The sequence below is a fragment of the Colletotrichum lupini genome, chromosome 2, assembly GCF_023278565.1.
Source record: "Colletotrichum lupini chromosome 2, complete sequence".
Taxonomy (NCBI): Eukaryota; Fungi; Ascomycota; class Sordariomycetes; order Glomerellales; family Glomerellaceae; genus Colletotrichum; species Colletotrichum lupini.
Genome location: NC_064675.1, coordinates 2,121,068 through 2,142,737, shown reverse-complemented (window position 1 = coordinate 2,142,737; position 21,670 = coordinate 2,121,068). Strand labels below are relative to the sequence as shown.

Sequence of the window (21,670 nt, the reverse complement as noted above, 5' to 3'; positions counted from 1 at the left end):
TAAGAGCTCTAACGAGCTTTTACTTATCCCCCCCTCAAAATTTAAAAATAAAAATAAAATTAGTTTAGATAATAAGCTTTTTAAAAAGGGTATATCGTATACTTATTATTTTAAGAATTCATATTTAATATTATTTTAAAGTTTAAAAAACGTAAAACTAGCTCTTTTTAAAAAAGTAATAAAAAATAAAAAAGAATACTAAGAGGTTAAAATACCCCCCGTAATAAGTATAATTCTTTTTATTATTTTAAGCCTATTTAATATATACTTAGTCCTTAAGAAGCTTAAAAAAGAGGTTTTTAAAAAACGGGAGATTTAATACTTACTTTATTTTAAAGTAGCTTTTTAATATACCGATATTAAGAATAGTAATTATTATTTTATAAAAAGTAATAGCTAGTATATATACTATTTTAATAACCGTTCGGCTAAAGGGTATATTAATATACTGATTATTTTATAATTAATAATCTAGGCCCTTACCGAGGCTATTATAAATAGCGCTCCCTTTTTTATAAATATATTATCCTTTTTTATTATTAAAAAGCGTACTTTTAATTATAATTTTAATAAGATATTACTAAGCTTTAGAAATATTATTTATTAAATAAATAATAATTAAAGGATATATAAGAACTATATTAGTTTTTATATAGAGGACTTCTTTAATACGTACCCCTAGTCCTTTCTTATACTTATTATAATTATTTATAACTAACTTCTTATTATATTACCCGCTTTTATATCTTAAGTTATTAACTTAATAATTATTCTAGCTCTTATACTCCCCGCTACCCCTACTATTCTTAGTTTCTAAACTTCGAAGTATATAAAATACGTTTTTTAGTATATATATTAACCCTCTTCCTTAATAACGCTATACTCTTAGTAATTATATATTTTATAAACTAGGAGTTTAAATAATAAGCGTAAGCCTAGGTCTTATTTTTATATATATATACCTTACGGAGTAAGGTTATTTTAAAAATTTAGGCCTTCGGGTTATAAAAGGTTTTTATTTTATTTATTTTAAGCCTCTGGGCCGTATTTTAAGTTCTATTTATTATTTATTTTTAAATATTAAGTTTTTTAAATATAGCCTAAATTAATTATTTTTAACTATTTTAACTATTTATAATAGCTTTTTATATATTATAAAAGTTAAGAAGTATATAAAAATATTTAAACTTAGCTCGTAAAAAGTTTTTAATAAGTTTATTTATTAATATATTTTTTATTAATATATAAGTAATCTCGAAGCTATTTTTAGTATACTCTTATCTTAGTTATATATTTTATATATCGATATAATAAAGTTAAATAGTTATTCCTTTTTTTTTTTTATAACGAGTTAAATCGTTTATTAATTATCGTAGTTAATTAATTATACTTTTTTTAAGTTAAGGGTAATATTTTTAAAAAGGCGCTTTAAAACTATAGTCTTTTTTATAGTTTCTTTAAAATAAAAAAGCTTAGTTTTAATAATTAACGTCGTAACTATTACTTAGTATACTAATTTTTATTAAATTAGGCTATTAAAAAGGAATATTATATATCTTTAAAATAATCGTCGTATTACCTCGTTATTTATAAAGTTAATATCTTTAGCTAAAAGTAATAATTACGTACTTAGTATATTACTATAATAGAGCGTAAAATATTTCGTTATATAAAAATATTAAATATAGTAATTAATTATTTTAATATAAGTTATACTTAGGTTAGTTAAGAACTATAATAATTATAAATAAGTAAAAGTAACGTTTAGTTTAATTATAATAATTATATAAAATATACTCCCGACCTTTTCTTAATAGCTCTTTATTTCCTCTTTTATTACTTACCCCTCGTTTAGTTTAAACTCTTTTTAAAAAAGAGGGGTAGCTAGATATAATAAATTTATAAAGTTGAAGCGCTTAGTAACTTACTTAATATATACGTCGTAAATAAAATAAACTTTATAAATAGTATAGTTTTATAAAATCCGTACTCCGAGGAAGTAATTAATCGGTTTATTCTTTTTAAAGTTAATATATTTTTTTATACTGTTAACGATCCCCTAAGCTACTTTTTAGTCGTTTTAATAGTATAAAATAATAAAGTTATTAACGTAAAATACTAATATTACCTTCTTATTTATAGTTTAATAAATATAGATTTCCTCGTAATTATATATTATATTTATATTACGAAGTATAGAAATAAAAGTTTAAAACTAAAGAATTAGTAAGTCCCGGAGGCTATATAGAGCGTATTAAAGTTTATTTATTCTATTAATAACTTTATATCCCTTTAAGAGTTTAATAATTATTAGTTTCTCGCTCTTAAGAAGTACGTTAAGGAATATATTAATAGTATTATATTAGTCTATTTTAAGGTCGAATTAAGTAGCTATTATTATTATAAGCCTAAAAGCCTTTATAATAAGCGTCGAAATATACGTATTTTATAAGGGGTTAAGTAGTTATATATCCTCCCTTATATATAAATATACTTTTACCTCGCTAACCTCGTTATTAACGTCGTATTTATAAATATATACCTACTTTAATAAAAATAAAATCCTTTATTTAAAATTACGGTTAACCTCTTTTTATATACTAATATCCCTTAACTTTTTTATTTTTATATTTATAATATCCCTAAATAACTTTTATAATTATAATAAGAGATATTTGATATTACTAAACTTCTTTAATAAGCTTTAAAAATTAATTCTAATAAGTTATAGTTTTTAAACTCCTCTAGAGCGCTCTAAGTAGGTTTTATAAACTACTCTTTTTATTATTTAATAAAGTATTATATATCTTATACTACTTTTTTTTATAGCTTTTTATTAATTAAGTATAAAAATAAAAATAAAATAGTCCTAGAGACGGTTATAATAATTACTATTTTTTATATTTAAATATAAGAATATTATAAAAATACTATTATTAAAGCGTTATAAAGGTCTATAGGCTTAGTTTAAACGCCTAGGACTTAATAAAGCTTTACTTAGTATTTAATAAGGTAGTTTTTATAAGCTCTATTTTTATATAATAATAAAGGTTTATTATAAGGGTTCCTTATTAACGTCGACTTTAGTATTAAAAATTATTTTTTCATAATTAGTATTTCGTTTACTATATATTCTAGCGTTTTATTAAGAGTTATTAAGAATTAAAAACTTAAGAACTTTTATAATATATATAAGTACTCGTAAAAAGGACTATAAATTACGTAGAGCTATTTATAACCTAGTTATTATATCTCCTTTCTTACCCCTATTCCTAAGCTCGTATAAGGGGGTTATTTTAGAAATTAATAATAATAATAAAACTATATTAGCCTCTTTAGCTTTATTTACCGCACCCTAAAGTACGTTTATTAGTTATTTAGCGTCCTAAATAGTTAAAAATTTAATAATAATACTATCCTTAATTATAAAGTTATTTTAAATATTAGTATTTCCGAAGTTTAGATCTACTTCCCCGAGTACTCGAACTAACTTATTATTAGTATTAAAGAGTTCTTATATTTCTTAAATTACTAAATTTATTTACTTATTTATAATAGCTTGCTCCTCGTATACGGGATTATAAAAAACCTTTTTATTAAACTTAATATTCTTTATAATAAATACTTACTTAAGCGCGGGTATTTAGACCCTATATAAGTTATACGTTTTTAATATATATCTAACTAGGTATCCTATATACTTGCAAAAAAGTATTTCAAATTCTTTTTAATATATATCCCTCTTATAACTTTTATAAAAAGGGTATACTTAGTAACTATATATATAAAAATTACTAAAATACGGGGTAATTAGTTTAGAATCCTATACTTAGTAACCCGTTTATTACTAAGATTAATACCGCTTTTATTAGTTAATTTTTATTATAATAAGCAAATCTCTTTTATTGACCTCTCGTAAGGTAATATTATAAATAAAAGTTATTATTAATACTATTTTATTTTATAAATTCATAAAGAGGTTTATAAAAAGGCATATCTTATAAGCTTTAGTAATTATAAGTTAACTTACTTTTTTAGTATTACTTACGGGGTTTTTTATATATAAAAGTAAAAGTTTTATTTTAATTCTTAGCTCGCTATACTACGTTTTATATACGTATCTAACGTTTATAATTAAGAGAGCGGTCTTATTATTATTTTTAAAAAAATAAAGTAAAATCCTTTTTTAATAACGAATCGCTACTTCGAGGCTCTATAATATAAAAAGTACTTCCTCTTCTATTTTTATTTTTAAAAAGAACCCCCTAAGCTACTTACTATATTTATTAAAAACTATAAGTATATATTATTATTTATTAAAAAATAGTTTAAAATAGAAGAGATTTTAGTATATACGGTACTATAGTTATAAAGCTCTTTTCAAGGGTAGTCCTCTTAAAACTATTATCTTAGCTTTAGATAATATATATACTTTATACTTAACTTATAATAAAAGTTTAATACGCATACTTTAAGTCTTATATCATAATTAACGAAGAGTATTAGGTCTAAAATAACTTATTTTAAAGTACTAAAAGAGCGCGCTATTAGACTTTTTATAAGTACGTTAATATAAGTAATAGAATTTTCTATAGCTAATTAGTAATATAATACTAGCTAGGCTCTATAGAATACGCTTAAGGTTTATAAAAGAAGGATAGGATTAGAGGAGCTTATATTTAAAAAAGACTAAATTATTTTTTTAAATAAGCTACTTTTTAATAGTACTTTTATAAAGCGTTCCCTATTATAAAGTATAATTTAGATTATAATACTAGAGTGCGCTTTTATTTAATAAAGTTTTTAAAACTATATTAATATAAAATCCCTTAATATAAGTAACGTTCTAGAGCTTTAAATCGCAAGTTCTCTTTCCTTTAAGTCCGTTTAAAACGCCTTTTATAATATAAGTACTATATATAATAATAAGTAGTATAGTAGTTCTTAATTTAATATAGTTTTTATTACCTAATAATACGTAACTCTTAGGTTTAAATAGGCTCTTATTATTAATTAAATATATTATTTTATAATCATTTATTACTATATTCTAAAAAAGGGGATAAGTACTACTTATAGGGGTACTAAAAATTATATTTACTTTTAAGTCCTAACTTTTTATAAGTATAATAACTACGTAGCCCTCGTCCTAGTTTATTAATAAGCTCGTTATAAGTTAGTTAGAGGATCTTTTTAAAAACCTAGGTTTTTTAGGGGTTCTATTATTCCTTAGCTAACTAGCTTTTTTAAGCTTATTATAAAATAATTTTTATTTATTTAATTTAATAATAGCGAGGACTTTTTTTATATAGCTTTTTAGTATTTATATTAATAACTTATTAGCGTTTTAGCTTATAAGTACTTATTCTAATTTTTAATACGTTATAAGGCGCTATGGGTATACGTAATTATAAAAGTATATAACGTTACCCTTATTATTTACATTATTAACTAAGTTAGAGCGTTTAATAAAAATAGAATAAGCCCCTTTTTAATTTAAAAATCGTTTAGTATATACGTCCTAAGTTACTAAGCTAAATATATACGTAATCTCTTTAAGGGTCCTCGTATACGTTCCGAAGGCTATTAATTTACTAAAGGTCTTATATATATATTAGCCCTATATAGGGTTAAGTCTAAACTTAATTATAACTAAGAAATTAAGTATAGTAATCTCTTTATTAATTTTTAAAATATTATACGTTTTAGCTTAGAAATAAGTAGATTATTACTTTTTATATTAGTATTAAGGGTTAGTTCTAGTCCTTACTTTATTAAGGGCTTATTAATATTCCTTTTAAACTATATTCTTTATTACTAGTTCGGGGGGCGTAAATTCCTATTTTAAATATTTAACAATTTACTATATACTAAACTTAGTACCGTTCTTAATAACTTTTTAAAATACGTATTTATATAATATAGCGTTAACTAATTTTATTAATTACTAAATAAGGACTTTAATATATATATTAATAATATTACGTTCGTAAGTTATAAGTTACTTATATTTAGTATCGAGCTCTTATTATTTTCAAATACTTTTAAGTATATAGATCTTTTTTATAAATATAATATAAGAATAGATTTATTTATATAAAATAAGTAGTATAGCTAGTTTTATAAAAAAAAACCCGGCTTAGTTTTATAAATTACTTATACTTAAAAAAGTTAAAAAGTTCGTACTAAGAGTTATATTTAAAAACTATTAGTAAAGGATTTCTTAGTTTTTTTAATCGTTCTTAAACGCTTTATAACGGGCTTAATAGGCTCGTAGTTCTTTTTTATTATAAGTTATAACTAATTATCTAAATTCTAAGGGTAAAATAAGCGTTATAAAGGGGTTAAAGAATACGTCGGAATCTAGAGCGTTCAAGTTAACGTATTTTTAAACTTTAATACCCTTATTTATAATACGAAGTACGTTAAACTATTTAATTTAACTATTATAATTAGTTAGTTTAGCTTAGGCTAAAGTAAGTATAAATAAGTTAGTTATTTTAAAAAAATCGTAAGAATTATATTAATAAATACGTTATCGTAATATAAGGTCTTAACTAAGAACTAAGTTTATAATTATTATAAGTTATAATACGTAGTAATAAGTATATAGAGTATAATAAAAGTAACTTAACTATTAAAATAAAAATAGATAAAAAGAAAAGGTCTATATATATAATATTTAAGATAGATACGTAATTTAGCACGTGATGGGCACTTTGTGAGGTGCGATTACTATCCCTGTTACGTGATAGATCTCGTTATGGCGACGAATAAGAACCTTTCATTAGGTGAGAGAACCAGTCCATTTAGGGATACTCCATTTTCTACAAGTGTCTCCAGCTTTCCGTTAGGTAAAAGCCTATAGACTTTGCCAGTTGGATCTGTCATGCCGGTTTGACCTTGGTCGGTGAAGTAGATGCTTCCTTTCGAATCGACAATCAAGTCATTTGGGCCTTTGAATCGCTCCAAGTGACGCCGGGTGATCAACGGTTTGATCTTCCGATCAGAAGGATCGAAGGAGAGTATTCCCTAAGCACAACCGTTTCGGTGAGGCCGAGATCCCAGGAGTAATACCGCGGTTTGGATCTACGAACCTGCTTGTAGTCGGCAATAACCAGTCGACCATCGTCAGTTGCCGCAAGCCCATTAGGCTCGCCGTCCCATTCTGCAACAACACTTATAGTCTTTTTTGGGTCAATCTTGAGGATTCGGCCGTAGGGAATGTCCACTATGTAAAGGTTGCCAAGATCATCGACGATTGGGCCCTCAAGGAAGATGTGTTGAAATGGGCGCGCAAAGCCACCTCGCCACTCAGTTTCTTTGCCATGGCAACGAAGCTCATCTGGAACTCGAATGTAGAGTTCAGCTTGTATGATCGGAGGTACCGGGTAAAAGTTCATTGCGTGCAGTAACGTAGACGATTATTGTTCAATTGGCGATAATGAAACTCAAGAAGACGGTGCAAAAAGTCAAGGAAGCATGCTAACCTTGAAAGAAGCGGGCATTCTATCATCGCTGTTCTCTTTGGTGCTTCGCGAGGTTTATGCGACCATGCAATCGACCTGGACGGAAATCATCCGGTGGTCCTGGTGTCGTCGGACTGAGCCCGGACCTAACTTTCGGTGTGTGTCCGGGTGGTGTTTAGAACGGTTACGTTAGTGCTCCACTGCTCTACGCACATCTTCCCCGAATTCTGGGGTTTAGCAGCTTACGGGGTCCGGGGAAAGCTAACGGAGCATGCCGTGAGTAAGAGAGAATATTATTTCAGTCAGGACCGTCCTTGCCAGCATTTTGAAGATGACAACTTGTTACGTGTAGGAATCGATCCCCACGGAGGATGTTATTTCTACAAGCTTCTTACAATGTCTCTCATCAAGGCCACAACTGCAGCCATACGGGACAGTCCCAGAGAGATCTTCAACCGCTATTTGTTTATATGCACCTGGATATGGAGCTTCTCAGGGGTGGCGAAAGGTTTTGACGAGGGTAAGTCACATTATTTGACTACTGTTATTCTCAGAGAATACTTGCTAATGAATATCTTTCGTAGGTAATATTGCATCTGTAGTAACCATGGCCGTCTTCAAAACCAGATTTGGGATCGATGGCCAGTCCGAGAGCGAGTACTCAAATACCAAAGGCTGGATCGTGGCTATCGCAACGGCTGGTGCTGTTTTTGGTTGCTTGGCTTGTGTAAACCTTACTGAGAAGTTGGGCCGCAAACGAACGATGCAGATCTTTACATTGATTTATGTTGCTGGCATTCTCGGGCAGACTTTCTGTTCTGGAAATATGGCGGGACTTTATATTTCTAGAATCATCGCTGGTATGGGTATTGGTGCTACAACTGTGCTGCCTCCAGTGTACATCTCCGAGGTGAGGATGAGGTCTCCTATGAAGAATGATGGCCGCAAAGATTGACTCGCGTTGTAGATTGCACCTCGATCGATCCGCGGTCTTTTGACTCTACAGTACACATGTTGTCAGCAACTTGGCGTTGTATTCGGCTTCTTCTTCAATTACGGCATCACGAAACACTACGCAGGGAACCAAATCCAATGGCAATTACCGACTGCCCTTCAAGTTGCACCGGCGATTGTCTGGGGCCTGGGAACATTCTTCACGCCCGAGTCTCCCCGTTTTCTGCTCTCATGTGGAAAACCAACAGAGGCTCTCAAGGTCCTCTGTGCCTTCCGTTGTCTGCCAGCCGATCATCCATATGTTGACGATGAGTTTCGCGCGATGCAAGCACAGTTGGAACACGAATTGGAGATTGTGTCAGGCGCTTCGGTTTTCGATCTTGCTAAAGAGACGTGGACCGATATGCTAAATAGACGACGATTTGTATTGATGTTTCTAGCGCATTTGTTTTCTCAGTGGAGCGGAGCCAATGCCATGTAAGTGCAACGACCCCTACAGCGACAATACCCCTCTGACTTATGGCCCGTTTTAGCACGCAGTACAGTCCGTCCATCTTTGGGTATCTGGGGATACAGGGTGAAGAGGGTCGTCTTCTTGCTACCGGAGTCTATGCCATTGTCAAGTTTGTTTCAGTCTTAATATTCTCGGTCTTCGTTATCGACTTCATCGGCAGAAGGCGATCTCTTCTCACCGGAATCTGTCTCCAAATTACCACGCTTCTGTTCGTTGGTATATACCTCAAGGTCACCAATGGACGTGACCCAGAAGACATTTCTGCAGATCCAACAGCGCGACGAGCAAGCGAAGCTGCCATCGCGGCCATTTACTTGCATGCAATCGCATGGTCTATAGGATGGTTTTCCATCCCATACCTCGTCAGCGCAGAAGTTTTCCCCATTAGAATCAGATCTCTGTGCGTATCTGTTCTCATGGCCTTTCACTGGGCCTTCTACTTTGGCTGCTCGCGAGCTATGCCATCCCTTCTGGCCGCTACAGAACGCTATGGCGCGTTCATATTCTTTGCGAGCATCTGTTCTGTCTCACTCGTGTACGTTTATCTTGCCATGCCGGAAACCTCTGGGAGATCCTTAGAGTCAATGGAGAACCTGTTCAACCGGCCTTGGTACACCGTCTACAAGGTTGCGTATCCAAAGGCTGAAGATCTTGCAGCTCGCCCGGTGGTGAGACAAGACAACGACAAAGGGGGAGGAGGGAAAGAAGAAGAGAATGGTGCGGCTATGCATCTGGCTTAAGACTTGATTGCCTATTATAGTATAGATTCTATGAGCGACAGTTTGGTTTCTGAAGCTCTCGGGATGACTTGACGTATACGCTGCCCTGTCTTGCTAAACTTGCCTTTAAGTCTTGGCATAGACACCTTTGAGACGGTGATAGTTGTTTTGTTTGAGCTTTGTCGTAATGGCTTTAACTATCCATGGCCTTACCGCACGTTACGTAACCTCGGTTATATAATTACCGAGGCCTACTTTACTTATACTTTTTATATTAAAACTAGCTTTATACCTATTTCTTATTTTTAATAAATAACCGTTCTCTTTATATACGTTAATACTCTTATAATAATTTTATAATAATTATAAACTTAGCTCTAACTTAGACCCTTATACTTCTATTAAAAAGTTATTTCTTAAGGACTACGTTTTATTATATCCTTTTTTATAATATTATTTAACCATTATTACGTCCATTAAGTTTATTTTTAAATAAACTAATATTTTTTAAAAAAACTACTAATACTCTTAGGTAAAAGCTTAATTATTAATAAGATTAGTTTAAATAGTACCTCGTTTTATAAGTTAAGGCTTAGTTAAAAGACGTTTAGGACTTACTAAACTTAAATAACTTTATTTTTTTATTAAATCCGTCTCTTTTTATTAAGTCTATTTTTTTAATTAAGGAGTATATTAAGATATAAAATACTATTTAAAATTAAGTATATAAAACGGCCTTAATTAAATATTAATAAAAACTCGAGGAGTTTATTTAATAATAAACCGAATAGTTAGAAAGCGAAATTATAATCGAACTTTTTATTAAAAACGATTAAATTAAGTAACTAATTACTTTAATAAAACCGAAGGTTATAATAACGAATTAAGTACGGCTTATTAAGGAATACGCTTTTTTTATTTAGTAAACCGTATTTAAGATGATTTTTTATTTATGAAGAGAGAGATTATATAAATTAATAAATCGTTAGATCTTTTTTATAATTACTTAAGAAATCTTAGAAAATATAAAAGAGGAGCTTATTGATTTTTTAGACTACTCTTTTTATATTATAATTAAGGTTCTTAAGTAAAAGTACGTACTAAACGACTTTAGTTTATTTATAATTATAAAAGAGGAATTTAACATAGTTATAAATAGGGCGAACTTTAATATTAGCTTATTAACCTAGATTAAAGACTTTTTCTTAGCTTATTATTAAATAATATAACTTAAGCTACTTAAAATCTAGAGGACCCTTATTTTAAAAACCTTTTTTTATATAATTATATATTACTTTATTCTAAACTAGTTTAACTAGGAGCTTATTAAAATTATTAAATTAGAACGAAAAGGGGAAGCGATCCTTAATATAGGGTATTATACTAAGATCTTTAACAACTTTTTATATAAAAAGGTAATATATAATAAGAATCGTAAACGAACCCTTATAATATTTATAATATTAATAAATTACTTAAATCCTTTTAAATAAAACGAAATAACTCCTAACTCGTTTATTAACTACTTTTATAAGGGGACTTATTATTAAAAACTAATAAATTATATAAAAATAAAGCTTATTTTAATAAATAAAATAAAGTTAAAATATGTTTAGCTAAGCGCTAATAATGCTTAAAAAATAATTTCCTGTTTAAATTAAGAAAAGTATACTAACCTCTATACTAATTTTATTTAAAAGGGCTAGATCTATATAAAACCCCTTTTTAAATAGAGTAATAATAACCGAGGTCGCTTTAAAAAAATAACTAAAATTAATAAGCTAAGTAATAAAAAGAACTTTTAAAAAACTTATTTTTTAAATATCGTAGTTATAATTATTAACGTCGGTTTACTTTCTAAACTAAGTACGGAAATAAATAAGAATAGTAAATTTTTTTTTTTATCCCCTTTATTAACCTATACCTCCTTTTTAAAAGTATAGTTATAGATAATTATAGTACTATTTACCCCGTTAATAACTAATCGTTTTTAAAGCCGGATTTTATTTAATAAAGTAATAGCTTAGAAAATATAAATTTTAAAACGGCCTCATATTTTATTATTACTAAAGGAATAAAGATTATATATAATATCCTTATAAAACTAAAGGGGCCTAGGATAGAGTATTTTACTTTTTATAATATTAGTTTTATTAAGAACTTTTATATAAACGTTATATTAAAAGCTCTTTTTTAAAAAATTAGTATTTAGTACTTAGGTTTTAATTATACCCTTTAGTTTAGTAGCGAATTTAAGAACGTTATTATTAAGTAGCTTAAGAAGAAGGTTAATTTAGTTTTTTTTAAAATATAAGCCTTATTCGTCCTATTTTTTATTTAAAAATTAGTCTTCGCTTATTAATATAATTCTAGTACGTAGTACTTAATATTTATATTCTTTATACTAGTTAAGGAACGACCGATTAGATATAGCTTAGTTTTAGTATTTTAGATTTAAATATTTTATATTAATAGTACTTAAGAAGCTCGTTTTAGCCGCTCGGGAGGTAAGGATTAAAAAACTAAGCTATTTAAAATATTAATATTATATAACTATTTATATTAAATAAGTTATTTTATAACGTACTTTAGAACAAAGAGTAACCTAACCCTATTATAAGATTTTATAAAACCTCTTTAACTACTTACTAATTTATAAATAAAATAAGTAGTTAATATTAGTTAAAAACGAGTATTTAGGTAGGATTTTTGTCTTTTTATAAGTTATAAAGACTTATAATATAGTATTTAGGGTCTTATACTTTTTTAAATAATAAGTACGTATATAAAAAGGCGTAGCTATTTATAAGATTTAATAAAACGTAAAACGTATAATAATCGTAATTAATAATAAAACTCGTTTTTAAATATAAGTACGGGAGCTAAGAATAGATTTAAAAATTACTTTTTTATATATAAAAAAACTAAATAGAAGATGGGAACGAGCTAGCTAGGAAATTATTAATAAAGCGATTAATATAATATTAATAGCTATTTTATTAAACGAACTCTAAGTAAAAACTATATTAGCTATAGCTTACTTATATAATATTAGCCCTAGGTAACGTATTAACTAGCTATTATTAATTTAAACTAAAGAAGTTTAGTTTGCTTATTATTTTAAGTAGCAATAATTAATAAAATAGAGGGGATATATTAAGTATTTCGTAAGTTACGTACTAAACGCCCATAATTTATATAAAATTCAAATCCCCTCGTTTTTAAAAATTATTATTATTTAAAATATAACGTTTAATAAGATAACTTTTTATTTAAAAAATAATACTAAAACCGTAATTCGTTTACCCAAGTTAAGGGCCGTAGTAAATAAGATTTAATAGCTATTTATAATAATCGAACCTAAGCTCTAATTACTTAGAATTATAAACGAGGAGGAGGTTACATTAATTAATAATAAAAAATAGTTATTACTACTTATATTCGTTTTATAAGAGGTAAATAAGGTTATAAAAAAGCTTAGTTCGTTTTTAAATAAACGAAGTAAGTAATTACTTATTTTTAAATTAATTTTAAATTTTAAAAGTTTAGAATTAGATTTAAACCTTACTTAGCTAACTAAAGTTATAAACGAGGCCGTAAGGAAAGTCGATCCTTTTATTAAAAAGATTAAAAATATAATATATATATAAATAAAAATAGAGACTTTTTAAAGCTTTTATAAAAAGGATCTTTTTATTTAATTAGACCCTAACGAACTCTTTTAATAAACGAGCTTATATTAAAAAATAAGAGTAATAAATAACTTAATTAGTAACTCTAATATAGTTAATATATATAGTTAAAAAGAGGACGAGTATACTAAATAAAGCTAGAAATTAAGAAACTAATTACTAAAAGTATTTATTTAAAACTCGAGTTAATAAGAGTAACTCGGATAGTACTCTTTTTATATTTAAGTAAAAAGAGACTAGGACTCCTTTTTTAATACGTATATACTTAATTAGTAAAAAGTAGTTAACGAGGTAACTTAGGGGTATTAAATATTATATTATTATATTTATATTATAATTAATAGAACGAAGTACGTTTTATTAACTACGGTTTAATTTAACTAAATCTATATAAATTAATTAATTATCCCTCTAGGGAAGTAAAAAGATATTTTTAAAATACTAAAACCTTTAAAAAGTTAATTTATAAAAGTAGTACGGTTAAAAATCTAAAAGCTAAAAGAAATAAATACTTAAAAAGTAATTAATAAGGCGTCGGTTATTTCTAAGTTAATACTCTTTAAATAAGTATTTAATTATAAACTTAATAATAATCATTACCTCGATTATTATAAAGCGAGAATTTACGTTAAGGGGGACTTTTAAAAACGATACTCCTTAAAAAAAATATACGTAGCGACGCTAGTTATTAAGATATTTAGGGTAGTTATAGCTATTATTACCTAATTTAATTTAAAAGTTTATTAATATAATATTATAAACGCTTTTCTAAACGTAATTTAAAAACTAAGCGACCCCCTTATTATTTATAAGCTTTTAAATAGCTTTTATAAGCTAAGGATATGCGTCGAACTTAAGCGGGCCCTATATAGCGCCCATAACGCTCTATTATTATAATATAAAGAGTTAATATTAATTTTTAAAAGTCTAGGTCTCTTATTTATAAATAAAGACCCGTACCTATTCTAAGATTTTATTAAAAAAGTCTTAGTCCTTTTTTACGTAAATAATATTCTCGTTTTTTATTATTAAAACTATATTTATAAAGCTAGTTAAGTAACTAAAGGACTTAAAAAGAAATACAAAATAAAAAACTAAGGGCTAGTCTCGTAGTATTTTAAAATAAGGGTCGTTCGTAATTAATCAAATAAGAAGATCTACTTAGCCTATAATTAATATTTTTAAAAAATAACTAAAAAGTTCGATCTTATTAACTTTATTATTCTTATAATACCGTTATTAATAGTCCTAATTTAAAAGAACTTAGGGATTATATCCCCGAGCGAGACTAAGTTTTTTTAAAAAAAGGTCGGATCGATATTATATATAATAATTATAATTCGGCTTAATATTATTTTTATATATACTCTACTCTCTTAGTTCTTAATAAACCCGTCCCGTTAGTATTATTTTATTATAAATTAAGTTATATAATACTTTTTTTATATATAATACTTAGTAATACATTTTAAAATCTTAGGGAGTAACTAAGTATTACTAATTATAAGTAACGCTTCGTTTATAAATAATAAAAAGACTTAAAAATCCTTATAAGGTTTTATAATTTCCTTTTTTAATAGCCTCGTTTAATAAAAAATAGCTTATTAAAATATAATAATTATATTGATTATAGAGGCCGAATTACTAAGCTTAAAATATATAGTTAAAAAATACTCGCTTTTAAACGCCTTTTTAAAAATATCTTACTTAAGCTTAGTAATATATAAAAAGTATATTGTAATAATTATTAAATAATTAAACTTATAATAGAAGAAGGGGAACGTATTTTAACTCACTTATATTATATTAATATTTAGAATATATAATTATAATAAGAGTACTCGAGAGGCTTATTTTAAATAGTCTATATATTAATAAATAAAATACTAGCTAGTAGTTTTATAAAAAACCTTTTTAGAGCAAAGTTCGAGCACTTTATACTACGCTTAAATATAAGAAATATATAAAAAATAATTATACTAAATAAAGGGACGTTTAAAAAGTAATAAAACGGCCCGGGGGGCCTAGTTTTTAATTAAAAAACGTAGTTTATAACTAGAGAGTATAAAGTTATTTTAATAACCCCGTTAGGTTACTTAAGAAGAAGCTATTTATTTAAAGAAGTAAGTACGTATTTATTTAAAAAAGATTTAAACGCGGGCTATATACTTAGAGGGATATATAAACTAATAAGAATATTAATTTTAATTTAAATACCGTTTACTTTTATAAATAAAGTAGCTAATACCGTTACGTCCTTAATAAGTTCTTTTAATAACGCTTTTAGTATAAAAAGAGTACTTATAAACGCTTCTCTTATTAGGGCCTTATTTATATAAACCCCTTTATTCTTACCCTTATTTAAAAAATTATTATATTTAAAGGCCTTATATAATACTATTATTACGTAAGTTAAGGTTTATATATTAAGTTATAAATAATAAATAGAACGAGGATAGTTTAGAATATATTTTATAAAATATAAGTAGTTCTATATTAATAATTATAATTATTACTAACTTTTTTATTACTTTTTACTTAAGGTATAAGAACTTTATACTTAAGAACTATATATACCCTTTAAAAATAGGGGTATAACCTAACTTTCTATAAATTTAGTAATATTAGTATTTATTATTAATATACGAACTTAAGAAGTATATGCTATCTAAATAGTTACTAAGGGCGCTCTTAATATACCTAAAGTATTTATAACTAAATAAGAGAGGTAAAAATACTAACTTATATTAAACTTTAGTACTAAAAATAATATTAAGAAGGTTTATTATTAAGAATTAGTTTTATAAATAATAATAATTAAAAAGGTATTATATATATAGTTAATTATTTTATACTCTTTAAAAAGAAGCGAGGGAGGGGGCTATAAACTTATTTAATTTTTTTAATTTTTTCAAAGAAAGTCTTTTTTTTTTTTTTTTTTTTTTAAAAAGAGGTAAGGGAGGGGGTTATAAACCCTCTTTATTTATATTTTTTTTTTCAAAAAACGAGGACGTTTTCTTAACTTTTAAGAGGGAGCGAGGGAGGGGGTTATAAACCCTTTTTATTTTTATTATTTTCTCAAATAATTTATTTAGTTATAAGGCCGCTATTTATTAAATAAAATAATTAGATTAATATTAAATAAATAAAGGCCGTATTATAACTAAAATATAGAATAAGGGAATATTATTTACTTATCTTAGGCTTATAAGGGGGGCTAGGGGAGCTACTACTCTTTTTTAAAGCCATAGCCTCGTATTTATATTTCTTAGCCTCTTATATTATAATAATACGAGTACGGTTTTTAACTAATTATTTTAGTAATATTTAAATAAAACGATATTATTAATAAAAATCTTTTTTTAATAATATATATATATAAGAATGCGGGTATAAAAGCAAAAAGTAAGGGTATATACGTATAGTAATAATATAAATATAAATTAAAAAGGGAAAGAAAGTTAGTATTATAAGTAGTAATAAGAAACTTATATATTTACTACCCTTAACTTATAAGTTAATTATTTAATTAATAAAAGGCTATCCCTCGGTCGTATTTTTTATTAATAACATAGTTTTAAAATTATTTATAATAACGAATACGGAGGTTAATTTACGGCCAATTTACCCCTCGCTTATAACTCTACGTATAAACTAATTTATTTTATAATTCTTTTTATAAATAGATTTTTATATATTAATATTTAGTTTTCCGCTTTTAGCGGACCTTTTTATAATAATATAGGTAGTTAAGTACGTTTTTTCTAAACGTATATTTATTTAGGGGGGTATATTATAATAGTTTTAACTATTTATAGCCTTATTATACGTTACGTAACCTCGGTTATATAATTACTAAGGCTTACTTTGCTCGTACTTTTTATATTAGAGCGAGTTTCGTACCTATTTTTTATTTTTAATAAATAACCGTTCTTTTTATATACGTCGATGCCCCTATAGTAATTCTACGATAAGCTTCGAATCTATATACTAAATAATTAAAAAGTCTAGAAAATTTAGCGTTTAAGAGGACCCGGTCTCGCCTGTGTTCGTAAAAGTCTTTTTGGGTAATGACTCTGTTTGGGAATCTTACCCGAATTTTCTGCCTTGTCATTCTTTTTAATAAGGAAAGTCTGAGCTTAGGGGGTAAGGTGGGATACTTTAGGGATCTCTGAGTCTAAAAGCATTGGGCGCCAGGCGTCTTATTAAGATCTATGCCCTACCTTCTTACCTTCCTAGTCCAGCAGTGACGCAACACAGGCTTTTGTCAAAAGTAACTTGAAAATAGAAGATGGAACGATCGGAGCTAAATAACCACAGATCGACCGAGGACTTTCCGCGGCTCTGCGGCTGCTCCGGACTGTCGCGACACTGACGGAATTGGAATCCTACGCTGCCCAGAACTCGTCCGAGACTAGATGTGACGGACTTTGGCTTTGTCCATTCCTGCCTTAGCATAGGCCGGAGCCAGCGGCTTTATTCGTCCCACACATTGCAGTGCCTATCTTTTTTAGCCATCATCGCGATGATGCTCTTGATCATATAAGCCCATCGCATCCTGGACGGGTGCCGACGGACTCCATGTCTGAGCTCCAAACCTTGTAGACCGGACGACTCCAGCTGTTCCCCCGTGGCCCCTGCTTCCTCTTGTACGCCAACCTGAGTGGCTAGGACAGATTCCCAAAGCAACCGTAGAACACGCATCACGCGTCAGTCTGGTTTCAAACGCCGTATACGATCAGCTACAGCTGACCAATATCGCTGGTCGGTCAAGTTGGGGGATTCCGACGATCGTTGGCAGAGTCGGCAAACTCCTGCTGCCTGGTCGTATAAAGTCGACGTGTCTTGTGTTCACGCTGAGTTGATGAATAGTTAGTGGTGTTAATGAACTTGTGTCACTATTAGTAAGATGGATATTTTGAAGACGAATCCTGTTTATCTCGGTGGTGCGCTCGTATGCATCGCACTGGCTGCGGTACGTTTCCAACTCACCGGGCTTCTCACTGATGTATCTAAAAGTACCTACCACTGACAAATGGCTTGCTAGTACGTCTATGCCGGGCTCACAAACCCCTTGTCGAATATTCCTGGGCCATGGTACACCAGGTTCACAACACTGCCATCGACATTCAAGGTCATCACAGCACACCACCCCGATTGGATCCATGATCTACACGCCAAGTACGGGCCGGTGGTGCGATACAGTCCACACGAGGTCGATATTTCTGATCCACCAACATGCCAGCGGATTCACAGCGTGAAGACTGGATTCTTCAAGTCGCCATTCTACTCACTTCTCATCACGGATTCCTCTAGCGTGTTCAACGAGATACGCCCAGAGATCCACCGCAAGTACAAGCGTTTGTTGTCAAATCCCATGTCAGAGACTGGCTTGAAGACGTTCCTCCCTCGCATCGACAGTAAGGTCCGCTTGGCCATTGAGCGCATCCGTGACGAAAACAAGGTTCGAGGTGCAGCCGACATTGCGAAGTGGTTTATGTTCCTCTCGTTTGATGTTATCGGTGATCTAGCCTTTGGAGAGTCCTTCGGCAATTTGGAAAGCGGCAAGGTATGTGGCATCCTCTTCAAAGTTCCGACGAGACATTTGGGGCTTGCACTAAAATCCATGGTTTCGAGTAGAAGAACCGATCTGTCAACGACTTCGTTAGTCTCGGTTTCGTCGGCGGATTACGGTCCATGTTCCCCACAATCGCCCAAATCTCTCTCTACCTTCCGATTCCAGTCTTCAAAGAAGCCACCGCAGTCCAATACCGTACTTTTGACTACGCTCAGGGTGCCCTAGACCGCCACGCTAAGCGCGTCGAAGAGACTGGATCAGATCCCCACCCGACAGTCTTCTCCAAGCTCTACAACGCCGGCGAAGAAGAGACCTGGAACCCGATCGAGATCCGCGACAACGCGCAGGTCTTCATCGTGGGTGGCAGCGACACGACCGCCAACTCGATGATCTACCTCGTCTGGGCGGTGTGCAAGATTCCCGAGATCAAAGCCAAGCTCATGAAAGAGCTGGATGCTCTTCCGGACAACTACACATACGATCAGTTGAAGGAGCTGACGTATGTGAACTGGATTGTAAATGAGACACTACGGCTTTACACCGCTCTGCCGTGTGGGCTTCCAAGAATTGTACCCCCTGGCGGCGCGGAGCTTGCGGGACAATTTATTCCCGAAGGATTCACTGTTACAACGCAGGCGTACAGTCTTCACCGGGACGAACATGCATTCCCTGACCCCTATAGATTCTATCCCGAGAGGTGGGAGAATACCACGCAGGAGATGAAGGATTGCACCATGCCCTTTGGCGGTGGTGCCCGAAGTAAGCACTACTCCGAACCACGGCAGCTCTCGCCGTCGAGAAAACGCTTTGCTGACAGCGAGAAACAGCTTGCTTGGGAAGGCATTTGGCTCGTATAGAGCTTCGGCTCATCACTGCCAGGTTTTTCAAGGCTTTCCCGAAAGCAGTTGTGTCCAATCTCGAAGGCATGTGCGACAAGGATATGGAGCCAGCGTTGCATTTCCTGATGGTTCCCAGCGGTCATCGATGCTTGATTAAGCTCGATGGCTAATTGTACATTGGACTGTTGGCATAGAGAAGAACATGAGGGACATCATGAGTTCTTTGGATACGTCAAATTGTACCGTGAGCCTCGTTTTCGCGAACCAGTGTGGAACCAAGTCGGTTGGACAGGACTTGGAAGGGCAGAAGCGGGGCAGAAGCTGAACCAGCTGGCTTCGGGACCCCTTGCGGAAGCAGAAAAGATCCGGCAGACTGCATATCTCAGCCTGCTTACGTGGGACGATGACTGACCGTATGGAGACTTCAGAGCTTCAATCGAGCTGAGCTGACACTCCTGTACTGTAGTGTTCTTCTCGGAAGCCAAGGCATTTAGTCCGGCGGGGAATTCGGATGCGGGAGTAAACTTTCCCATGTCATGCCGCGTTGTGGAACTGGGGTACGGACCGCCAAAGATGGATGTGCACATATCGAGGTACTTTCCCTATCAAAATGAAATCAATTGACTGGAATTACATGATCCTACACAGCCTAGCCATTGGAAACTAAAGCCCGCACGTTGTCTCCTCTAGTAGGGGAGGTCTCAGCTAATTCCATAGATAACAAAGACACAGCTGAGCTGCAGCAACCCGCAGGCGATACGGAGCGGGGCTCAAGGGCGCCGTGCCCCGCCATCGGCTACAAGGACCCCACTACCCCGCTGCGGCCCCCTTGCGGCGGAATGGTTCGACCGCGCCCTATGACTTCATGCTGAGCCGCCCGTGGTTCAGACTTCCTATGTAAGCCTCAACTAGTACACACCTCTTCACCGCCACATCCATACCATACGCTTGTGCCCTCCTCAAAGCCTCAATTGACTGCCCCTGAGCTCATTCCATCTCATTGACACCCCATACACCGAAGCAATGGCCGAAACACCAAGCGCAAAGCGTCAGAAGTCCTCCAAGGACGTCTCCTACGAACTCATCTACTGGCCAGGCCTCCCCGGCCGCGGCGAACACGTTCGTCTCCTCCTCGAGGAGGCCGGCGCTGAATACACCGATACCGCACAGATCGAAGACGGCGTCAAGAGCGTTCTGGCTCAGATCGACGACAAGAACCTGGGCGACGAACACAACCCGCCTCCCTTGGCGCCTCCCATCCTGAAGCATGGAGACCTCCTCATCAGCCAGACGCCTAACATCCTGCTCTACCTCGGACCACGCCTCGGCCTCGCACCCAAGATCTCAGAGGGTGACGACGGCATCTACATTGTCAACGGCCTTGCACTGACTGCACTGGACGGACTCAGCAACGAGGCTCACGACACTCACCACCCCATCGCGACGGGTCTGTACTACGAGGACCAGAAGGAGGAGAGTAAACTCAAGGCGAAGGACTACATCGCCAATCGGTTGCCCAAGTTCCTTGGGTACTTTGAGCGGGTGCTCAAGAGCAAGGCCAGCGGCGAAGGTCCATGGCTTTACGGAGGCTCTTTGACATACGCTGACTTGGTGCTCTTCCAGGTAAGATATCGCTTCCGAAGCGCTGTGGTTCTAAGGATGCTAATTCGATCAGTGTATCGATGGTCTCAAGTTCGCGTTCCCCAATGCTCTGAAGCGAATCGAGGCTACTGGCGACTACAAGGGTCTCTTTGCGCTCTATGAGGCCGTCAAGGAGCGGCCCAAGATCAAAGAATACCTCGCTAGCGATCGTAGACAAAATTATTCGCAGGGCATTTACCGTCACTATCCTGAATTGGATGAAGAGTACAGTGAGACTGGTGTCATCTAGAAAGGTTCATTGCC

At 31.7% G+C, this 21,670-nt stretch overlaps 3 protein-coding genes across 3 annotated transcripts; 2 read left to right on the top strand and 1 right to left on the bottom strand.

Moving 5' to 3' along the window:
* Window positions 1–6,744: 6,744 nt before the first annotated feature.
* CLUP02_02916 (gluconolactonase) lies at window positions 6,745–7,403 on the bottom strand (the record flags this gene model as incomplete). The annotated part of the gene is made up of 2 exons (XM_049281944.1): window positions 6,745–7,032; window positions 7,098–7,403. 2 exons carry the CDS (start codon window positions 7,401–7,403, stop codon window positions 6,745–6,747), a joined length of 594 nt encoding a protein of 197 aa, XP_049139087.1.
* A 462-nt stretch (window positions 7,404–7,865) lies between these two features.
* On the top strand, window positions 7,866–9,677 carry CLUP02_02915 (uncharacterized protein; the record flags this gene model as incomplete). The annotated part of the gene is made up of 4 exons (XM_049281943.1): window positions 7,866–7,989; window positions 8,054–8,379; window positions 8,437–8,900; window positions 8,957–9,677. The coding sequence occupies 4 exons, from the start codon at window positions 7,866–7,868 to the stop codon at window positions 9,675–9,677; spliced, it is 1,635 nt and encodes a 544-aa protein (XP_049139086.1).
* An 8,580-nt stretch (window positions 9,678–18,257) lies between these two features.
* On the top strand, window positions 18,258–21,656 carry CLUP02_02914 (cytochrome P450; the record flags this gene model as incomplete). The annotated part of the gene is made up of 8 exons (XM_049281942.1): window positions 18,258–18,323; window positions 18,396–18,917; window positions 18,989–19,425; window positions 19,609–19,685; window positions 20,232–20,322; window positions 20,519–20,662; window positions 20,752–21,388; window positions 21,441–21,656. 8 exons carry the CDS (start codon window positions 18,258–18,260, stop codon window positions 21,654–21,656), a joined length of 2,190 nt encoding a protein of 729 aa, XP_049139085.1.
* Between the last annotated feature and the right edge of the window lie 14 nt (window positions 21,657–21,670).